The following is a 20,598-nucleotide window of genomic DNA, read 5'->3' on the forward strand; positions in this document are numbered from 1 at the left end:
GTGGAAACCATGATGCTACAGCTTTACAAAACTATAAAATACCCGAAAAACCTGAACTCTCCTAGCGCCTCCCTTTCCCCCCCCCCTTCTCGGCATCCCCAAACACATACAAGCAGGGACATAGCCACTGGCCTTGTATTGCACAACTTCTTTTGGCCATTCTAGAGTAGTTGCTAACCAGAAAAGACGGGGTTGAAGGAGAAAAGGAGGTGGGGAAGATACAATGATGAGATAAGAATTCAAGATTAGCCTAACAGCCATCAAGGACCAGAATAAGAAGTAAGCTACGAGGCTTTTTATAATGATGGAATCAGCGCCAAAAGTTTGGCGTACAATAATTAATAATAGCAGGGATGTGATTCTGAAGGATCCACACAAATCAACTTGGTGCAACTCAATTTAAGGACCTTATTGGATAAATCTTGGCGCTTGATTGCGGCAGCTCACTAAAACGCAAATACCGTCGAACAAGAAATCGACCGTATTGGATACATCTCGTCGCTTGACAGCAACAGCTCACTAGAAGGCAAATGTCGTAGAACAAGAAATCGATCAGATATTGTTTGGGTGCTGGTGGGGGAGTTAAATTCAAGAACTTCTACATACTTGTTCAGAAAAAGTGGATAATCTTATTTTTGTTTAAATTCAAGAACTTCCACATGCTTCCACAGAAAAAAATACAAAGTATTGTTATTGTTTAGTTAAATTCACTCATATTCTCTCTCTCTGTACCTCGATGGCTTCGCTTGAGCATAGTTGTTTATATACCAATCTTGGGTTTGTTCCATTTTCTTCATTTTTTCGTCTCCAGCTCCATGGCTTCCCCTCTACCTCTGCGACCTGCCCTATTTCACAAGGACTACAGCCCGTAAGCTCTCTTTTTAAACTACATTCTAATCACCCAGTTTACTTCATCATTTCACTGTTAAAAACAACATAATAAGAACTTTTTGGCATCTAAAAGGTGAAATGTTCTGCTTATTCCTACTTTAGTCAGCTGGAGTTCTTGCAGTCAATGTGCTCACTTTAGTTTAGTTCAGATGATTTCTGATCATCAGCTCATGCCAAAAGACAACGTTTCCATGATGCAGTCAAAGTTATTTCTATTTGTTGAAAGGATCTGATAGAGCATTCTAATTCCATGGCGATGTATTGTTCGCCATTTAAGTTTGGATCTAAACCTAATTGACAATTGTTTATAGAGAAATCATGAGCATTCGTAGCATGGTGAGCACTCGTAGTTTTGTAGATAACTGAAAGTTGAAATAAAAAGCAGTTTTAATATGCTATTTAGGATGTCATTAAGCTGGTATCCAATTGCTGTCAAGGATTTAATTAGGGTCACCAGATTGAGAGACAAGGCACAGGACTAATCCATAAATTTAAGTCGTTTCCATCTCAAACTCCAGGATAGTTCTCTGCAACTCTCAGATTTGTGTTGCAGAAAATCTGCAATACCTAATGAGATAAAAGGCAGAGGACTGAACTCCATGAATTTAAGTTGTCTCCATCTCAAACTCCAGGATACTTCACTTTGTGATTCTTATTTTTGTATTTGCAGAATATCTGCAATACCTAAGTCCAGCGCACTATGTCAATCAAAGGTAGTTAACACGAAAGACCAAGAGAATCATGGTCCAGCAAGAACTTCCATTTCTCATGGATTCCAGTTTCCATGTTGTACATCAACAATCCAAACATCTTCACAAAAACTGATGCCTCCAGGAGTTTTATCATCCATGGGATCAGCCCCTGAATCTGATCACCTGATCACAGACTATGAACCTTTTGTAGATAGGGCTAATAATCATGAAATGGAATTCACTCGGGTGAATTGTCTTGTATGGGTATTGCATGAATCTGCCAGAGGTTTTTCACTTGCTATACAGGCGCTTGAGTTGGCAAGGACTGGGCCAGAGCTTGCAATGGCATGGAGAGGAGTTGATGTGCATGCCTGGCATAAAAACATGGCATATCAGGTATGTCAAAATGGAACAGGAGTATGCCCAAATAGAGAAAGGGAAATAAATATTTCGGAAGAAAGAAAATAATTGAAACATTAGAGTTGGGTGGTACATATAAGATCTAGTGATATACTTTGTTTAAATTACCATTTGACTAATAATCATGATCGCCTCCATTTACTGTGTTGGAGATGTACCAGAATCATTGATATTTGGAAGTTCAAATATCATCTGATGAGGACTCGAAAAACAACTACTTCGTTAATATGGTTGTACAGGTAGCAGTGTTTGCTTTGTTGAAAGCAGCAATTGAAGTAGACTTATTTCTTTCTCACAAATGCAGCAACAACCTCTCTCCTGTCCATGAAATGTAAGTTGCAGAGACTAAGTTGAAATAATATGTTGAATGTGGTTGAATTTGAATGTTTAAATCATGAAATTCAATGTTTCTTCATAAAACCTTGCAAGCTTCCAATTAAACATGATGAGAAATGATTTCTAGTGTAAAGACGACACTATCAAGCAGCTGTTTATTACCTTGACTCTTTTGATGATTGGGATCTCAAACTTACGTGTCTGGCATGAGGTTTGCCATTATGATCCCTAAATCTGATTAAATGTTTAGTAATTCAAATTGACAAAAGAGGTTTACATTTAGATGTTAGTATAATTTTGCTTTTGGCTCAGCTTGTCCGTGAAGGCAAACTTACTTGGTGAGCACATAGAAAGAGAATTGAGCACGAGGAATCCAAGATTACTGCACTGGTTTAGAACAGTGGAGCTGCCACGCATTGCTGGGCTGTTCATTCCGTTATTTCAGAAGTGGTCTATGGAATATGCTGGAAGGTTTGTAACTTTATCCTCTTAGCTTCAGAATCTTATGCCTTTGTACTGAAACTCCAACCATCAGTTCCTCCCAAGTCAGTTTCCTATATACTTGCAAACACCTCGTACTTGACAGTCTGAGAAAATCTAAATCATATAGTTGGCACTTGGCACAGTGGTGTTGCAGGAACCATTCTCGCTATAAGCTGTTGTGCTGCAATAAGGAAACTGGATCCTGGACGAATTTCCCGTCCTTTCTTTTGTATTTCAATTGAAGATGCATTAGTGAAACTCATGAACCTGTCACACAGTCTCGTTTCATTAGATAAATTGCATCATTTGGCAAGTGAAGCCGGATTTGAAGAGGATTTCCTCTTGCACTTTGGTAGAAATGTTTTGCCTTGTAAGAACACAGAAGATATAGAGTTCTGGGTTGGATTGGTACAGAAGAAACTCTCTGCAGCATTCTACAGAGAAAGTGTATTTACGCACAGGCATATGTTCCACAACAAGGTTAGCCTCTATGTTGTATTGATTTCTCTTTTAACCTGGAGGTATAAATGCTTGAAAAATCCTATGTTATCCTAAGTATCCATTTGGATGGCTCGTGGAGCTTGCTTTGGGTTCTTATGCAATGTATTAAATCATGTTCTCCACATGTTCTTCTTATGGTTATGCTTGCCTGTGGCTTTTCAACACTCACATACTCTAATGAACCTCATTGTTAAATGGATCTCTCATTTTTCCTTGGGATTGTTGTTTCTCACTCAATAGATTCCATGTTTTTTCTGCAGATGAATGATTGCATTTCCTATTTCCCCCTGATCAATAGTATAGTTCTCAATTTTAGATCTTATCAGGTTCAAGAGAACAGTTTGGCTACTTTTGGCCTTTTTGCTTATCTAGGAAGAGAGACAAGACTATATCTTTCAGGAATGGGAATTAAGGATCTTGACAAGCAAACTAAAGATTTCTTGAGGTTGATTCCTATACATTTGGGTTTACCTAAATCTCACAATTTTGACCCCTTCGTACATTGTTTAAGTAATGAAGCTCCTATACACTTCCATGCAGTTATTTAGAGTGTGGTAGCCTTGTTATATATCCTGAACTTTCAACCTTATCAGAGTATCAGCTCTTCATGGAGGTGAGTTATCTTTATATTGAAACAGTGGAAACATATGGTATACAGTTTGGGGTGGCATAAAAGTTTCCAGTGCTGCTGCATTTGTGGCTACAGGTAGTAACTGATGAAATTGGATGGCTGCATTTTTATCCTGTGGTTGGCTTTGAATGGTGTCAAGATAGGAGGAGGTCCAAACAGTGCATGATACAAGCAGAGAAAGAGATTGTTCTCTACAAGGTTCTTACTGCATGCTATGATGTTATCTCAGGGTTTGCTCATTACAGCCACTCAAGAAAGCAGCCAATGGACTCAAATTTGTTAGAATTCTTACTTCATTGGTAATAAACTTTTACTGCCATTGCTTATTTGCATTCTGCCTTCTGCCTTACTGGGTTTGCTTGAATTTTGAGTTAGTTTTTGGTCATATTGTTTAGTCAGAGCCTGCTAGCGACTTGTATGAAGGATTACTGGGCTGCTTATGATGAGATAGGGTATGAAGCTTTGCTGACCGGCCTATACGTTTTGATTATTTATCTTCACCATTAACACTATGATTTTTATAGAAACCATAAAATCTGTTAATTGTCTGGAGCAGTGAACCACAAAAACTTGTGGAAAGAAGTGTATCAGAGCCAAAATATCTTGTGGCAGAGCACTCGTCAAAGGATTGGATAAAAAGAGGAAAGGATCAATATGGACCTAGAGTAAATAATGTAAAGTACCTTGGTACTCATTTAGATTTTATCCAATTTCACTTGTTCCAGATGGATAACAACAGAGACTTTAATACCAACTTTCACACATCTATTTTTATTCGCAACTACTATGAATGTTGGTTTGTAAATGTCAGGAGGCGATTGGCTCAGCTGTGGAGAATGAGATAACCGTAGGGAACTCGGGCCCTGCTTCTCCAATAAAGCCTTCAGATGAGAACTTTCTGCAAAAATCCTCCAGGAAAGTGATATCTGCAAGTGCTGTAAGTATAGTAATCTTGTGATATTGTGTCATTGATTGGGTAGAAACCTAGAATATGTTACTTCTGGATAGCTAATTCGCAAATAATACCATTCAGAATGTGTGGATGGGTACTCAGTTACTCTTTATAGACATGCTTGATGTTGTGGGGCTTCTGAAGAAGCAACTTCGTGGCTGCAAAATGACGGAAAGGGAGAAGAAGAAAATAAAGAAAACACTGGTCGACTTTGCGACACTGGTTCCAGTAATAATATTAATGCTGCTTCCTGTAAGTCTCGACACCGAAATTTTATACTCAAATTCACCTATTCATTTCTTCAGAGTTTTCAATTATTTCGTTGTACGATTTCTCTGTTGTTTGATAGTCACGCACTGCTAGCATCACTCTCATTCGTGTACTAATGAATCTAATGAAAGTCAAGATGATATAAAACAAGCCAAAGTCAGGAAGCTGAATATTAGGATGACACTGTTCTGCATAGAAACATGATAATCAATCAAACTTTCAAGAAACACCTGCTTAACATGTCGTTTGTATTTGAATTGTGGTTGTGCCCCATGAAATCATTTCTTGACAGAGGACCCCCAAAAGATTTTCAACAAAAAATAGAGCGCTGTGCTGCCATCATTGGCAAACACTGGCCCAACTAGAGCTAGTCCATTGTGTCTACTGGTTTGGCTGCTCAGAGGCTGGTAAATTAACCAAGATTTAAAAAAAAAAAAAAAAAATCAGATGTGCAGCATCCAAATGGCAAGCTTAATTATTCTTAAAAGAAGGAGCCAGCAAGTCCGGATCATGTTGTAATCCTGCAGTTGAAGTGAGAGCTTAAGAAACCTTTTCTTCTTCCACTAACAGGTTTCAGCTGTCGGGCATGCAGCAATGTTGGCAGCAATCAAAAAGTATATGCCATGTTTGGTATGTCATCTAATCCCTTCGATAATAGAACCGTACTCTATGGGTGTATATGTTTATCAGCGCATGCATTTGTTCGTTTTCATCATCGTCCTTACTGTAGATTGTCGCTATCATTTGTCAGATTCCTTCGCCTTATACTTCTGAACGTCTTGGTTTGGTGAAACAAATAAAGAGAATAAAGAAGATGGAATTGCAACGGAGGAGCAGCATCCAAGATGCTTCCACTAGAGTTATTGTTTGACTAATGTTCTCATGAGACCTGGCTTTTCAATTTGCTCTGGAAGAAAAGTGCAGTGCAGTGCAGTTTTCCGGTCGGTAAATCAGAGTTACATTTTTATTGCGGCTGCAAATATGGTGGTGGACAAGCAGTGTAACCCGCATCACCGAACAGACTGCAGTTTGCTCGCTTAGACTTTTTATTCTCGGCTTCTGTGTTTGCGCTTTTAAAAGAAAATACTCCATTCGGAATCCACTAACAGTGAATTGCCTAATTGTACTCGTCGAATTCCAGCTTTTCTACTTTCTAGGTTTCATGTAAATAAGCCATTTCATCGCATTTCAGCATGTAGCTTCCTTCTACACATCACAAGTAATAAGAGGGAATATATGCAACTTTCAATTATTTTTTCTTTGCATTGTGAAATAGGGTAAAAAAAAACTAGGAGGTCACTAAGTTGTGTGGACTGTGGACCAATGGACATTCCCTCCCTTTTAAGAGTTTTTATAGGTCCTTTGAGAGGGTCTCCGTATCTTACTTTCCCGTTGGACCATTTACTTTTATAGCTAGTTTGTGAGTTGAGGATAGAAAAGAAAAGAAGAGAAAGGGTAAGTTATGTGAGAAAAGAAAGGATAAAAAAAAAATTTGTAAGCTTCCATCAGTTTTCCTTCGCTTTCCGCCCGTTTTGGTCAGAAAAATTTTGCACTGTAGCAGCGCTTGGCTTCTCTTCAAGATCCGTTCGTTTCTTTTCTTTTCCGTCTCACTTAAATCTCCCAAACGTGAAAAGTCCACCTTTCCCTTCCTTTCTTTTCTATTCCTTTGAAATCTGAACTCCCAAACTAGCTTTTAGAGTGGTTATGGGTTTCTTTCCTGTTCATATATCAAATAGGGACTCACTTAAAAAAATTTGTTAACCTCCTAGGCACCTTACAGTAAATTTTCTGAACATATTTAGTGTTTTTTGGTAATCATTGGACCTCAAGTAAAACCACGGAATCCCTAATTGATTGGCAGACGGTAGTTAGACTAAAATAACTTTCATTTGACAAGAGACTGTAAGAACCTAATTCTCTTCCCACCAACTTCCACCTGCTGATATCTAATTTCCCTCTATGTCACTCCCCTTTAAATGTCCACTCGTGGAAAAGGAAAACCACACACCCATGCAGCATCCAAAAGGCTTTATGTTATCTTGCTTGAACTATATATATACCAACTGTATGAAATGTAACCATCCTTGTACTACTATTATGGTCATGGCCCAAAAAAATATGGTGTGTCAAAGAATAAACATATACATCTGAAAGGCAGAAAGAATATCTTTATGCAACAGTGGCTATATCATTCATGTCGTCAGATTCATCTACAGCCATCTCATCTCTAAACAGGAGTTTAATGTAGGGAAGAATTCTTGGAAGTAAAGGTAAATCAGCCAAGTTGACACTCATCATGTCGAAAGCAATGCAGGTATTATGGAGGTGACTTTCATCAAAAACTGGAATCTTAGGGTATCTTTGGCTAAAGTGTGTAAGGATAACACGATATGCTCCTGCAGAAGCCCCAACTTCAACAGCTTCTTTTGTTGTGCTGTGATTTCTTGCTATAGCCTCCTCGATCAGTCCATCTTCAAATGTAGCCTACAATTATGAACAAGAAACTGTTAACATCTGTTCAAGTCCCACCTCAAGGCATAAGATAGTTGCTTGGAGAGAATAAGTTAGGGTAACAAAGCATCTATGAAATGCCTATACATACCTCATGTACAAGAATAGTTGCACTCTTCGAAGCTTTCACCAGTTCTGGACAAGGTCTAGTGTCACCAGAATACACGATCTTCCAGCCTGGTATTGTTTTTCCAGCGCCATTGGTTCTATCTGCAGCCTTCAGCACAACACCATATGCCTGTGGACAGTGGATTACAGGAAAACTTATTAATGCCTGTAATCCCGCTTCCCTGAGCACCTTCATTAATTTCTTTAAAAGTGGATAGACCATAGCATTTTCGGCTGGACTGCCAGGCCTCTTAAAATAACTCTGCATACGGCTTCCTTTTGCAAATAGTGTGGAGTCGATTTTTTGATCCTCTGACCTGATTCTATCGGCATCTTTTATGTCCTGACAATTTATTGCAGCTTTTGAAGCTAGATCAACTTCATTTGAATCAAGAGCTGCTAACGAAGATTCTGAGGTATGCTTACAGTCGAGGAATTGCATATCTAGATCCTCGAGTCTGTGGTAAGCATCTAGAAATCTCTTCAGCCGCCAAGGACCAACAACCATCAAAGGCTCATGAGGTACTCCCTTTAACAAGTCCCGTCTACGAGCAAGTATTCTTGCAAGTCCTGTATGGTGATCTCCATGAATATGAGAAATCCAGATACACCTTAAATCTCTTATGATCTCATCCGCTCTGTCAACACCAAACCTGTTTTGCAAACAGCATACTAAAGTATTACCTCCCAGATGTCAAGAAGGCAAGAAATCGAAAGGCAAAACACAGAATGAAAACTAATAAGAGTAGTTTACCTTCTTTTTAGTTGGCCAAGGGTTCCTTCACCACAGTCAAAAAGTATACTTCCTTTAGAGAAAAGATTAAGAAGAATAGAACTGACATTCCTATACTTTGAAGGCTGAGAAGACCCAGTCCCAAGGAGAACAATTTCTAAATCTTCCCTTGTTACGCCTTCCAAGCAAGCTGGAAGTTCATTATTGTGCAACCATGGCTCTTCAGTAGGAAGTTCCTTAGCTTGCTCAGACATCCTCTCATTTTTCCCATTCTGAAGCCAAAGCTGGCTAACTTGTTTTGATGCCTCTGTAATTTCTGGAATCCTTGATACCAGCTCATCAACAATTTCTGATTGTGATGCTGAATCAGGAATCCCAGATCTGTCCAAGCCAAGCTGAGTGATTGGACGCAAATGGAACTGTTCCAAAATTAACACAGTCACCTCCTGCCAAACTTATGGAAACAAATACAAACTACTAAAAAAAAAAATTTTGTTTTGCCAGTACACGATGATGTGTCTATAGATGGAACATGCAATGCATCAATATAAATAAAAAATTTAATGCAACACCTGTATCCATTTTGCAATAGTTGGAGATGCCATTAACAAACAATCGCTTAATATAGGCACCATAAATTATACTATTTCTTCTTATCAGAACCCAAAGAAGAGAGTCAATTCAACTCCACAAGACGTGTACAACCATAAACTAGTACTCCTTTAAAGGACAGGGAAAGGGATGAGCATGAAATATATGCAAAATGAATTTCTGGGTCCATTTTAATCTGGAGAAGCAAATGTATTACATTCAATAAAATAGGACTGATAGAATGCATCCTATAAGTTGTTACTTATCAGAACCCATGTTTTAGCATTCTCTTCCCTTTTTCTTCCTAGAGCTAATGAGAAAGATTATTTAACACACCAGACACAGATGGCAGGAGCTTTCCAAAGAGATAGCTTAGTAGCCACATTATTAGCACCTTGGAAGAACTATAAATAAAGGAGCAGGGTTCCTAATGAAAAAGAGACCAGTCATATGTAGCATAGTCCCGGGAGAGCCACTTGAAATCTACAAACATACACACACAATGTATGTAACATGTCTTGGTTTTAACATCATAATTCAATAACTAAAAGAAGCAAAGGAGGAAATGTCAATATTCATTCTTGCAGACCATACCTTGAGGAGATTCTGTGCTGGTATGCTTTCACAAAGATCTGAGAAAGGACCCTGTCAGCAAGGAAAAAAAAATTGGCTTAATTACCCATAAATCTTACCAAATTTGATATCCTTATCAATCTCTGCGATACATAATGCTACAACCAACCTCACTTGAAGCCCTCAAGTCTGATGCTATATCTTTCAAGTGCTGGAGAGACCAGATGCCAGGAGCAGGAAAGAACTGAGGGCAAAGGTAGTTAAGCTGTGCTGCAATTCTTGCGCTTGATTTTATAATTGGAACCTCAATATTCCTCCTGTGACCAAAAGGTAACGCATCAACTCTCCAATTATCAGTGTAAAAATATGATAGGCATGTATGTGCGTATTGCATGCACAGACAGATAGATTGGCACTTGGCAGACTTGTTAAAACAACAACCAGAACTCACATTTCATGTCCTGCCATGATATGCTGGGCTTCAGGAAATCTTGACATCCACTTCTGATACTCGATTGTGTTTGTGACATGAGAAGGACTAAGGTGAATGACGCAATTTACTGTTCTGGAACTAGAGTTACCAGATATTCCAGCATAATAGGACGAAAGAGATTGTACAGATGACACGTCTTTAAAATGAGACAAAGTTGGGCAGTCCACGAGGAGTACAATTGGACCAGGAATAGAAGGACCCAGGACGTCACTAGGGTGAACCTGAATTGTGCATATTAAATTGCTTATAAATATGACAGTCAGGAAGCAAACCAAATGCTTATATAAAGTGTACTATTAAAGTTACCATAATATCTTGACGATCTGACTTCACTGAGTTACCAAGCTGAAGTTCACGATACTTTGGACCAGGTCTCAATCCGAGAGCAGCAGCTTTCTTAGGGTCAAATTTCCCCTTAATTTCAGGCAATTCACAGATATAAATCACTGAAAGATCACCAGGCTTTGTGGATGGCTCAGCTCTGGGCTTTGAAATTGAAGATGATAATTGTTCCACTAAATGTTCATCTGCCTCCTGTGATCCAGGCTTTTTTGTGGAGGAACCTTCTGCTGCCTGACTTGGTCTCAAGATGATAGCTGATAGTTTCACAACTTCATCGTCTATAAGAACTACAGGATCACTGAACACATCCTTTGCAGGAGTCACAAGAGCACTGGAATCAGATGCAGGCCCAAAGCTACGTGTATGAACCATTGCAGCATTTGGAATGAAGGCTCTCATTGCATCTACTAATAATTTGAGATCCGAGGGGCCCCACACATTAACCTGAAAACAGAAAAGTGTCATTGTCATCAAAATTCCTATTTCCTAGAAAGCAATGGATGGCTATTATAGAAAATCTGACACTTACAGACATTCCTTCCTCACTTATGCCTGCCAAAGTCAACAAAAGCCCTGCAATGAAAAATAAAACTTAACAATTATAGCCATTATTCTGGTTAGGCCTTTCTGCACAAGCAAAATAAGAATAAATCCATCTACCAACTTGTCAGCAACAAACCTGGAAGGCCACCAGCAGTTTCTGAGCATACGCGTGAGAGAAAAATGTGATCAATCTACAGGGATTACAAACCATTAATAACATTGCAAACTAAAAAAGAAAGAAAGTCTCAATCATTTTAAAATCCAAATATAATCACACACCTTTGACAACTTGATTTTATGTTCTGTACAGAAGCGTTGCAATCCCTGGAACAAAATTCCCATAATAAGGCTTTGAAAGTCCTCATAGACATTGAATTAACCAGGTAACAAGTTATATTTTGCTTTTCTGTGTGTGTAAAGAAGAATTCCTTATGACCGTGTAAAGAAGAACTCCCAGTCGTGAATAACTCCATTTTACACTTACATGCCAAACATGAGCATGTAAAATAAGGCCAAAGGCCGTTGACCATTACCAGAACCAAATAAATAGGCCTAAGGAGAATAAATCCATCACCAGTAAATCAATCTCTTCTATTCAGAGGAGATATCTTCCTTTTCATTTTCTCCCCTCTAGAACAAGCACCTATTCTTTAGCTCATAAGACAAAATGGAACAACTTTGTTAACCCATTCATACATCTATTTGGCTATTTTCTTATTTGTTTCCCTTTCTCTCTTTAAGTCTCATCCAGATATAGAAAACAACGAGAAGAAAAAATCAAATAAGCATCTCCAGACAATCTAGCAAATAAAAATGTGCAATTTTAGATAGCTTACAAAAAACTGCATCAGAAACGTACCAATCATATGTAGGATTAGCAGCAGCAGCAGCATGAGTAATTGCAGTTACACCTTAAAATCAATATCAAATGGCCTAATGTTCACAAACTACTCCACTGAACAGTTTAGAGATATAAGAAAAGCATAACTCAGCATATGAGATCAAATCAACCCATAAACTTTTCTTTAACCACATAACCACCAGAAGAGTATCTTGCGTTACAAGAAAAGCAAGAAATGAGTGAAGCTCACCACCAGATGCATTAACATGAGTACGTAATATGCAGAGAAAAAATTATTCTCCACTTCATAAAGCCGTTGTAACTCTCAGCACCCAAAAAAAGATAGAGCTTCTCCAAACTTCAAAACATGCAATTTGCTATGTTCAATGGAGACCACAGTCCATCATTAAGAAGTTAAAGAGAATAGTAGGAGTATCTTAAAGAGATACTTACTTCTCCAGCATTAAAAATAAATCTCTGCTTGTCAAAAAATAGCAGGACAGATGGTGATGTATCATGCGTATCCATTCCAGTACCAAGAATCTGCAACATGAATAAGATCAAAATCTCACTCCACTTATGGTGCATAATATTTCCAACTCAAGAATTCACATCCCACAGAATAATTTCCCTCAGAAAGCTACTGCATTCATGCAAACTTTAAAAAAAAAAAATTTAAGATATAAGTAATCCAAAATGCGAAACCCAAAACCCACGAGAAGTTTTGCTTCCTTCTTTTCCGCATGTATACAGCCTCATAATTATATACCAGTCATATCAGAGAAACAATTGTCGCATTTCCTATTGAAATAAGCTGCAAACACTTCGCCCAAGTCAAAGAACCATAATGGAGGAAGCAAACAAAAAAATTTAGGTTGCCTTCAAATTAAGCCAATGGTTCAAGCCTCGAACAGAATTTGACTAATGGAGGAGCTACAAAATTCCCAAGTCAAATTACCAAAAATTAAAACGAAAAGGGAAAAAGAAATGACCTGAACATAACAAATAGTATTAATAGGATTCAGTTTTCGGACTTTAAGCTCAAGGGTCTTCCTGGGCAAATCTTTCTTCTCCGAACCATCAGCCCTTTTCTTATTATACACAAAAGTTGACTCAAGAGCGTTGTCAGCAGAACCAGCCTCTTTTTCCAATTCCATCGACAACCCACCTTTCTGGTTATTAAAATTATTATCCCTCCCTCTCGTATTAGAAGTGCTGCTGTTTCTATGCTGCTTAGTGCTGGAAAAGGGAGAACTTGAACTATTCCTATTGCTACTCCGGCGGGGTTTTCTGGAATAAGAAGAAAAAGTAGTGAAGAAACGTAGAGTGTTGGGAAAAATACGGCGCGGCAGCTGCAAAGATTGGATTTTGGGTTGGGAAAAAAGAGGAAAGGAGGAAGAAAGGAGGTTTGAAGAGGCGGGAAGGGTGGTGATATGGTGATTGGCGGAGGAGAATAGGAGGCGAAGGTTAGTTAAGTGGGGAGGCATTGCCTTTCGTGTTGCTTGTATTTGTAGCCTTTTAATTCCCAGTTTCCCTCTGCCATTCCCCAAAGGGTTTAAGGCTACTTCAGTCTCGTTTCACTTTCAGCAAAAACCCATAACCCATAACCACTTTCGTCATCCCCGTTTAGCCCACCAAAGAGTCTGTGATGGCGCCCGGGTCGGATATGGAATTTTATGCCACTTGAACTCCAAAAAAAAAGAATAATAAATAATAAAGTAAAAGAATTTTAATGGAATTTTATGTTGATTGCAGATTTTCTTTCCAAACAATTGAATATAGTTACATAATTGATAAGTTTAAAACTACTGTTGTTTTAAGTAACTTCTTTTCTCTTTTTGTTAAATAAAAAACCAAACATCAATTAATAATAGGATTTAAGTTCAACGTTGCATTTGCCAAAACAATATGTTTTTGGTAATTTAATACCTTCTCAACGAAAATGAATAGGATATTAAGCACTAATTTACAATATATGAACTTTAGCATTTGCATTCTAGAGTCAAAAGAATATGTTTGACCTTCTAATATTGCTTCAAAGTTCAAACTAGTTACTATTTGTATGTTTTAAAATTTTTTTATATGAAGGAAACTCATTGCTAAATTATAATTAATTTAACACACCGCCTACACAAGAAGCTGGAGTAGCTCAGTCGGTTAGAGCGTGTGGCTGTTAACCACAAGGTCGAAGGTTCAACCCCTTCCTCTAGCGTATTTCCCTTTTTTCCTACCCCCAACAGTACTGTGTCACGATCAAACGCCTGCAAAATCAGATAAGAGGAATAAGGGCCACAAGCAAATTCCAAAAGGAGCATCCTAACTATCCAATCCACTATATCCATCTCAATAGAATATATCCCTTTTTTTTTAAAAAAAAAAAAAACTTCCCCTAAACGAAAGATGGGAATTCTGGAACTGAATTCAGGTGCCCGCTTAGCAGCTTCTTTCTCAGTGTCGTCTCACAGCTTGAAGAGCAGTAACTTTTTTCCAGCTCCTACCAATGCCAGAACTTGTGCAAGGTTCCAAGGCGCGGATAAGCAGCACCTCAACTTGAACTTGTCCAAAGGAAAAATCAGAGCTGTTGGGTCTTCTGCTCCAGATAGCCAATCAGCCGAGACCAGCACAACTTCACATGAGCCTCCTGCAGTCAACTTTGCATTCGTTAGCGTGAGTCACTTCACCTGTGGGACTTCACAGTTCATAATACCCCTTCTTCTTTTTTAATCGATCATTTCTAATTAGTGGCAGTATACTATATTGTGATTTTGTGGTTAGTCAGTTTTGCTTCCTGATGGAACACCTGACGTGCATTTTCGCAAAGCTTGCGGGGGCCAGAAACTCAGAGACATAATGCTTGATTCTAATGTTGAGTTGTATGGACCATATGCAAGTCCCTTTCACTCTCCCTTTCTTTTTCTTTTTCTTTTTTTTTTTTTAACTTTTAATAGTAGAAGAGTAAAATTGAGAAAGATAAAACTAGATTACAATTATTTTTCTTGCTTAATGTTTCTCATGATGCTTAGCCATATTAGTTATTTATTTGTTGTTTTGGTTCTTTTGACGACATATATAGGCAAGACCTTTGCTAAATTGTGGTGGAGGAGGAACCTGTGGGACGTGCATTGTGGAGGTGAAGATGATCAATATATAATTTCACTTTTTAGTTTTTCTTACGACTAGAATTTAGTTAGTAATTTGTGATGTCATTAAGCATATAGCGAAGAAGACTATTTAGCTTGTTAACCTGTGGTCCTCTATCAAAAGAAGATCTGCAAGCTATATCCATGATGAAACCAATCAGGTTTCTTTTTTATTTCCCCCCTTTTGTTCATGAGAATTTTTTTTTTTATGTGTATTTTGTTCAGGTTGTTGAAGGGAGAGAGCTATTAAGCCCTCGCACGGAGAAAGAGAAAGAAAAGCTCAAACGGGTTTCTTTTATTTCCTTAACAATCATTACAAGTCCAAGAAGAGTAGGATCTTTTCTTTTCTTTTTTTCAGACGGAAGAAGAGTAGGATTTTTAAAAAAAAGTTTACAAAGAAGGAATAGGGATTATTAGAAATAGAGGAATCAACAAGATTGCCCTCCTAATGTTAACTCCACTTAGCACTGATGTGATGCTGCAAATTGCAGAATCCAAGAAATTGGAGACTTGCTTGTCAAACCACCGTTGGCAAACCAGATTCGACGGGGCTGGTTCGTAATCTCTCCCTCTCGGCTACTGTATTAGACTTTTATATGTATATGTATATGTATATGTATATGTGTATATATTATATAGTGCATTGCATCCGCTTCAATGGCACCTCCACCCACCTGGAAGCTAGGCGCTAGCTACTACTGTAGGAGTATTTGTTTTCTTTCTCACGTAAATGCATCAATGCTTATTTTAAGTCAAAGTACGTTTCAAAAATGCAATTTCTAAGCTAAGAATTGATATGCTTAACACGAACCTCGATGCTTTTAGTTAAAAATCATGCCATGCCGAGTCTCTTCCTCGCCTCTTTCCCTGTCGGAGGGGAGTCCATCTTTTGTTTTCTTTGGACATATTTTAACAAATCTTCATCAGTTCTCTTTTGTTGATTTTTCTGGGTGAATGCCCAACTCTTATGTCAGGTAAATGGGTCCTTCTACATCATAATGGCACAATTCAGATACACGGAACCCCGTCGAATTTTGCCAGATGAAATTAGTTCAATAGGCTCAGTAACCAAACTAAAAAGAACAAAAAGGAAAACAAATCAACTTATAATCTTCAAAATCATGGCTCGTCATCACAAATATTTCCATTTTCGAATGATTTAAATGGAAGTCAGACATCCAGTTTCTTGGTCGTCCCATGAGAATTAAAAACTTTTCATTTTGCTCGTGCACTTGCTCTGCAGGTTGTGATTCAACAACTACCTGAATGGAAAATGCACGAATGGAATTATGGGAAGCAGCCACCCCCAGAAGATGCATCTTGTTACTTCTTATAATTTTGCAAATTATAATTGGCGTTTGTTAAGAATTTCCCCTGGATGATCAGTAACACACGTATACTCTGGGTTGCAAAATCTCCGACTTTACACAGAACAGAAAGGTGGCCCAAGCAGCAGATACGCAGAAGAACCGGCAAAATAGTGAGAGTAAATAATCTCTATATAGGGAGCCTTGATCCAATTTCATTTTACCCTTGTGTTTTTTTTTTCCTTTTCCTTTTATTGTGTTTCTTCCTAGCCTAGCAGGCTTCTGCTTCATCAAAGCCAATTGTGCCGCCTTAGCATTGCTCAATGCAGCCTGGCAGACTAATTCTGTCAATACATTGGCTCTCCCTGCCCTTTTTTTTTTTTGTGTTTTTTTGGCTTTCCATGCTTGTGTAGCATGTCAAGACTTGCATAAAATATTATAATACTTTAATCTGTGGGTGATGCATATTAATAATTTTATCTTGATTTTGGAAACACTACTTAGACCAATAAAATTCGGCTTAAGGATTTGTAGCCGGAGGGCAAATAGAAGGAATTTGGCTTTAAGGATTGGTAGCCAAAGGGCAAATAGGAGGGCAAATATGTAGTAGTAATTCTTAATGTACAAATTAGTACGAGTCCATTAAGAAAAAATCTGGAAATTTTTCCAACGAGAAAGGATGGCCGGATGAGATTGGTTCCTTTTCTTGCTTCTTTTTCTATAGCAGCTAAAGGTAACAATTCGTGTTAAACGAAGCATTGAAGGGTGAAGGATCATGTCTAAACTGGACCTTATTCATAAGCACTAATTGGGAGGAAACGCTCTATCCAGAGAGAAAAAGATTATGAAACTGGTTGCGAAAGCAAAATTTTTATTGACTTTCATAATCACACTATTGCAAAAAATGCATAACGAATCTTCTATCACGCTTTCTTTTTGTCACTCTTTGTTCCATTTTTTATTATTTTACTATTTCTTCTTCATAAACAACATATTTTAGTTCATTCTTGTTTTCCTAAGATCCAATAACTATTCCCTGATTTAATAACGTAATACAACAATACATTCATACTTAATTCCTGCTACTCAATCCCAATTGCAATGGATTTATTCAATCCAAGTTTTTGTTCATTTGTTGATAAAATATTGTAAATGTTACAGTAGCATAGCATTTATATATGAATACGTGTGAATAAGCATTAAAAGTTTCAAATTCCTTACAGCAGGAGGAAATTTGATCCATCAAGGCTGCTAGTGACAGTAGCGTAAGAATGCACTACACTTATTCTCTTCAATGTTTCTCTCTTTGATTTTCTTCTGATACATTTTTGTGCTTTGCTTTCTGAGTCTTAAGAACAGCAAACCTAATTTGATAGCCTAATACAATAGGACATTATATTTAATTTCTGCAGCTCAATTCCAATTTCAATTGATCTATTTAATCTGTGTTTTTTGCTGTTTGTTGATAAAATATTGTAGATATTACAGTAATTATGTTAGACATGCATACTTTTTGATAGATCCCATCTTCTTCTTCTTTTTTTGTAGTTGAACGTGGATCTTTTGATGACCTTCTAGTCTATTTTATTGCTTTTTATTGAACGAAACTTACCCATTTGCGGAATTAGGCGTGTAGGTGCTACATAATTGATATTCACCGACTTTATCTGCAGGCTTCAAAGGTTGAAATATCATCCTTTCGTTTCAAAAGATAAGAAGACAACTCTTGGCAGAAATGGATTCATAGCTACACACCAAGAATGAAAAGCAAAGAATAGCACAAATTTGGCCATACTTTTTTTTTTTTTTTTTGTAATGGTTTTTTGTTGGGGAGAGAAAACCAACGGAATAATGACAAATTGTCATAATTTAAACAACGCTAACAAGAGGAGCATGGTCATGCTGCATGAACACATAGCCATAGATGACACCGGCCAAGCCACCACCAATGAGGGGTCCAACCCAGTAAATCCAGTTGCCGCTGAAGTTACCGCTCGCCACGGCCGGTCCAAAGGAGCGAGCTGGGTTCATTGATCCACCGGAGAATGGTCCGGCGGCCAAGATGTTGGCACCGACAATGAAACCGATGGCAATTGGGGCAATGACACCCAGTGAACCCCTCTTTGGATCAGCTGCCGTGGCATAGACTGTGTAAACCAAAGCAAAGGTGGTGATGATTTCCATCACAACTCCTTGAAGTGCTCCTACCCCGGCGGCAACACTGTGGATTGGAATAGCCTGACAAAATTCACCACAAAATTACATTAGAAAAGGCATCTATAATTTCGAAACACACTAATTACGGACGTTAGAAATGGAACTTACCAAGCCTCCAGTGACAACTTTGAGAAGGTAGGAAGCCACAATTGCGCCCAAAAGTTGAGCAATCCAGTATAGGAGACCGGTGAGGATGGTGATTTGACCCCCCAGAGCCAAACCGAAAGTAACGGCGGGGTTGACGTGGCCGCCGGAGATGTTGGCTGCAATGGCGACTGCAACAAAGAGAGCAAAACCATGGCAAACTGCGACTGCCACAAGCCCAGAAGGATCAAGAGCCGCGTCTGATGTCAGTTTGTCTGCCACAAATCACAATTTATGTAAACAAGCTAGTCAAGAGATTATAAGCAAGCCATAAATGGCCTTAGTGACCAACTCAAATCTGCATGGGCATGCATGGGATGAGGACTCCATACTAGGTTTTTTGGGTCATTGAGATGCATTGAATGATTGTAGGGAACATTAATAACACTATCAGGTGTGTGCTATTATCGCTGCTAAAGATCAATGTTATCTGTTAAAAATGCATTTCTCTTTTTCATCTTTTTCTTGAACGTTAAAATTGACTAGGCTTGTGTGATAATCTAGAAACTAGAAAGTAAAGGTACATAAGGAAGCTTATTTACTGTAGGCCATGGCTGAACCAACTCCGGCGAAGACGAAAACCAATGTGGAGATGAATTCAGCAAGATATGCCTTGAGAGACCCTACACTAAATGAATCATCAAACCGTCCGAAAGCAATTCCAGCCATTCCTTTTTTTTTTTTTTTTTTCCTTTTGCTTTTGGGGGGTGGTTGGGGAAGAAGGGGGAGGAAGAGGAAGATAAGCCTGAGAGTTGAGAGCGGCGGAAGGCTGGAGCTAGATGTAGGAAATGGATAGAAAGCTTTCAGATGACAAAGCTACTTTTTCTTTCTCACGTATATATACTAAACACGTACAAATAAAATAAAGGTATTTGGATAGCAAATTATCCGTGAGTTTTGTTCCTGTAGCACATGCCATTTGCCAAATTCTAAACCCAACCAATAATCATTTATGTATGTAGTAAAGATTAAGTAGTACTAGTTGGATTATGAACTTGATAATGTGACTGCTGGGTCATCGATATTGGATTGGGATCCCGAGCTCCGGATGACTATTTTCCTCGTTAGAAGATGAGAGGAATATGCTGTGTACAATTAATCCATGCATTTGCGAACAAGGGCTGTGTACATACATTTCTTGCAATCCTCCTAGCTGTCCTTGACTAACATGCCTTGGATGCAATTGTCAGGAATGATGCATCCATGTGAACCGACCAATAGGAGAGGAGGCTAATGGTGAATGTCCCTTTTGGTGCCCCCCACCCCCTTTCCCTCCCTTTGTGATAAAAGGAACTAAGTCAAATAATGACACAGAGAGAAGGAAAGGACGAAAGAAAGAAAGTGGTTTCCGGCATGAGTTAACTTTGCGCCAAAAAGTGGACCGACCATTACTTTTTGAAGAGGTAGGGATGATTGAGGAGGACTGAGTTGCTCAAAAATGTGTGGATAAGAATGGAGTAGGATTACTAATTACTATTTGCTAGCATCTAATTTTTGTTGCTTAATGATTGCAATGCGCACGTACTTTCAAGGGGTTTGATCAATGTAATTGATCAATTCTAAGATGGGATTGGGAGGAATCTCGTGAGGAGTTGTTGGCATATTTGGAGGTTTTGGCTCCATCGTGGAAGATATTAATTGTTGTACTAAAAATGTGCTTAATCATTTACGTATGTTGATGCATGGTTCAACATGTCCAATTGAAGAATTAAAGCATTTTGTTTTCGTTAGTGGAGGAGGGTTCACATGATTCCTTTTGTCCCCTGGGACTGCATCGGAATTAGGGATGGCAATGGAGACGGGTGCTCGCGGGGGACTCTTGAGGCGGGGGCGGGGAGGAATTTTTTCCCCCCGCCACCCTAAAAAAAAAATAATTATA

General features: G+C 38.5%; 4 protein-coding genes and 1 non-coding gene across 9 annotated transcripts; 3 read left to right on the forward strand and 2 right to left on the reverse strand.

Annotated features, from left to right (window-relative positions):
- The first annotated feature begins 50 nt into the window (after positions 1–50).
- On the forward strand, positions 51–6,428 carry LOC113767496. Its single transcript, XM_027311614.1, has 14 exons — positions 51–868; positions 1,562–1,979; positions 2,243–2,334; positions 2,652–2,810; positions 2,966–3,302; positions 3,650–3,768; positions 3,864–3,936; positions 4,030–4,253; positions 4,350–4,406; positions 4,511–4,628; positions 4,766–4,891; positions 4,988–5,158; positions 5,747–5,806; positions 5,928–6,428. Exons 1-14 carry the CDS (start codon positions 816–818, stop codon positions 6,045–6,047), a joined length of 2,127 nt encoding a protein of 708 aa, XP_027167415.1. The 5' UTR covers positions 51–815; the 3' UTR covers positions 6,048–6,428.
- Positions 6,429–7,240: 812 nt separating this feature from the next.
- On the reverse strand, positions 7,241–13,416 carry LOC113768677 (tRNase Z TRZ3, mitochondrial). The gene is made up of 12 exons (XM_027313130.1): positions 12,904–13,416; positions 12,365–12,454; positions 11,350–11,394; positions 11,207–11,261; positions 11,057–11,100; positions 10,492–10,971; positions 10,144–10,406; positions 9,862–10,009; positions 9,714–9,764; positions 8,550–8,947; positions 7,779–8,448; positions 7,241–7,660 (listed from the first exon to the last, which is right to left on the reverse strand). Exons 1-12 carry the CDS (start codon positions 13,396–13,398, stop codon positions 7,346–7,348), a joined length of 3,054 nt encoding a protein of 1,017 aa, XP_027168931.1. The 5' UTR covers positions 13,399–13,416; the 3' UTR covers positions 7,241–7,345.
- A 633-nt stretch (positions 13,417–14,049) lies between these two features.
- Positions 14,050–14,123, forward strand: TRNAN-GUU. Its single transcript has one exon. It is a non-coding gene; the product is annotated as a tRNA-Asn (tRNA).
- A 113-nt stretch (positions 14,124–14,236) lies between these two features.
- Positions 14,237–16,829, forward strand: LOC113768472 (photosynthetic NDH subunit of subcomplex B 3, chloroplastic). 5 transcript variants are annotated; one of them, XM_027312845.1, is made up of 6 exons: positions 14,241–14,578; positions 14,687–14,797; positions 14,985–15,041; positions 15,277–15,381; positions 15,543–15,605; positions 16,295–16,829. In XM_027312845.1, exons 1-6 carry the CDS (start codon positions 14,312–14,314, stop codon positions 16,385–16,387), a joined length of 696 nt encoding a protein of 231 aa, XP_027168646.1. In that variant the 5' UTR covers positions 14,241–14,311; the 3' UTR covers positions 16,388–16,829. The 5 variants fall into 5 exon arrangements, with proteins under 5 accessions (XP_027168650.1, XP_027168648.1, XP_027168646.1 ...); XM_027312846.1 differs by having other exon boundaries at positions 14,246–14,578; positions 15,277–15,339; XM_027312847.1 differs by lacking the exon at positions 14,985–15,041 and having other exon boundaries at positions 14,238–14,578.
- Positions 16,830–18,033: 1,204 nt separating this feature from the next.
- On the reverse strand, positions 18,034–19,554 carry LOC113767632 (aquaporin TIP2-1). The gene is made up of 3 exons (XM_027311785.1): positions 19,262–19,554; positions 18,684–18,934; positions 18,034–18,596 (listed from the first exon to the last, which is right to left on the reverse strand). The coding sequence occupies exons 1-3, from the start codon at positions 19,386–19,388 to the stop codon at positions 18,228–18,230; spliced, it is 747 nt and encodes a 248-aa protein (XP_027167586.1). The 5' UTR covers positions 19,389–19,554; the 3' UTR covers positions 18,034–18,227.
- Between the last annotated feature and the right edge of the window lie 1,044 nt (positions 19,555–20,598).

Source organism: Coffea eugenioides, chromosome 4, assembly GCF_003713205.1.
Source record: "Coffea eugenioides isolate CCC68of chromosome 4, Ceug_1.0, whole genome shotgun sequence".
NCBI lineage: Eukaryota > Viridiplantae > Streptophyta > Magnoliopsida > Gentianales > Rubiaceae > Coffea > Coffea eugenioides.

Excerpts from the sequence above, each read along its gene's own strand:
- LOC113767496 (XM_027311614.1), top strand. The coding sequence starts at position 816 with ATGGCTTCCCCTCTACCTCTGCGACCTGCCCTATTTCACAAGGACTAC. Across the intron at positions 4,407-4,510 it reads GCTGCTTATGATGAGATAGG|TGAACCACAAAAACTTGTGG; the intron begins GTATGAAGCTTT and ends TGTCTGGAGCAG. Across the intron at positions 4,892-4,987 it reads AAGTGATATCTGCAAGTGCT|AATGTGTGGATGGGTACTCA; the intron begins GTAAGTATAGTA and ends AATACCATTCAG.
- LOC113768677 (XM_027313130.1), bottom strand. The coding sequence starts at position 13,398 with ATGCCTCCCCACTTAACTAACCTTCGCCTCCTATTCTCCTCCGCCAAT. Across the intron at positions 11,262-11,349 it reads ATAAAATCAAGTTGTCAAAG|ATTGATCACATTTTTCTCTC; the intron begins GTGTGTGATTAT and ends TAATCCCTGTAG. Across the intron at positions 11,101-11,206 it reads AACTGCTGGTGGCCTTCCAG|GGCTTTTGTTGACTTTGGCA; the intron begins GTTTGTTGCTGA and ends TTTTCATTGCAG.
- LOC113768472 (XM_027312845.1), top strand. The coding sequence starts at position 14,312 with ATGGGAATTCTGGAACTGAATTCAGGTGCCCGCTTAGCAGCTTCTTTC. Across the intron at positions 14,579-14,686 it reads TCAACTTTGCATTCGTTAGC|TCAGTTTTGCTTCCTGATGG; the intron begins GTGAGTCACTTC and ends TTTTGTGGTTAG. Across the intron at positions 15,382-15,542 it reads TCATTACAAGTCCAAGAAGA|AATCCAAGAAATTGGAGACT; the intron begins GTAGGATCTTTT and ends TGCAAATTGCAG.
- LOC113767632 (XM_027311785.1), bottom strand. The coding sequence starts at position 19,388 with ATGGCTGGAATTGCTTTCGGACGGTTTGATGATTCATTTAGTGTAGGG. Across the intron at positions 18,935-19,261 it reads TGGTTCAGCCATGGCCTACA|ACAAACTGACATCAGACGCG; the intron begins GTAAATAAGCTT and ends GATTTGTGGCAG. Across the intron at positions 18,597-18,683 it reads AAGTTGTCACTGGAGGCTTG|GCTATTCCAATCCACAGTGT; the intron begins GTAAGTTCCATT and ends GAATTTTGTCAG.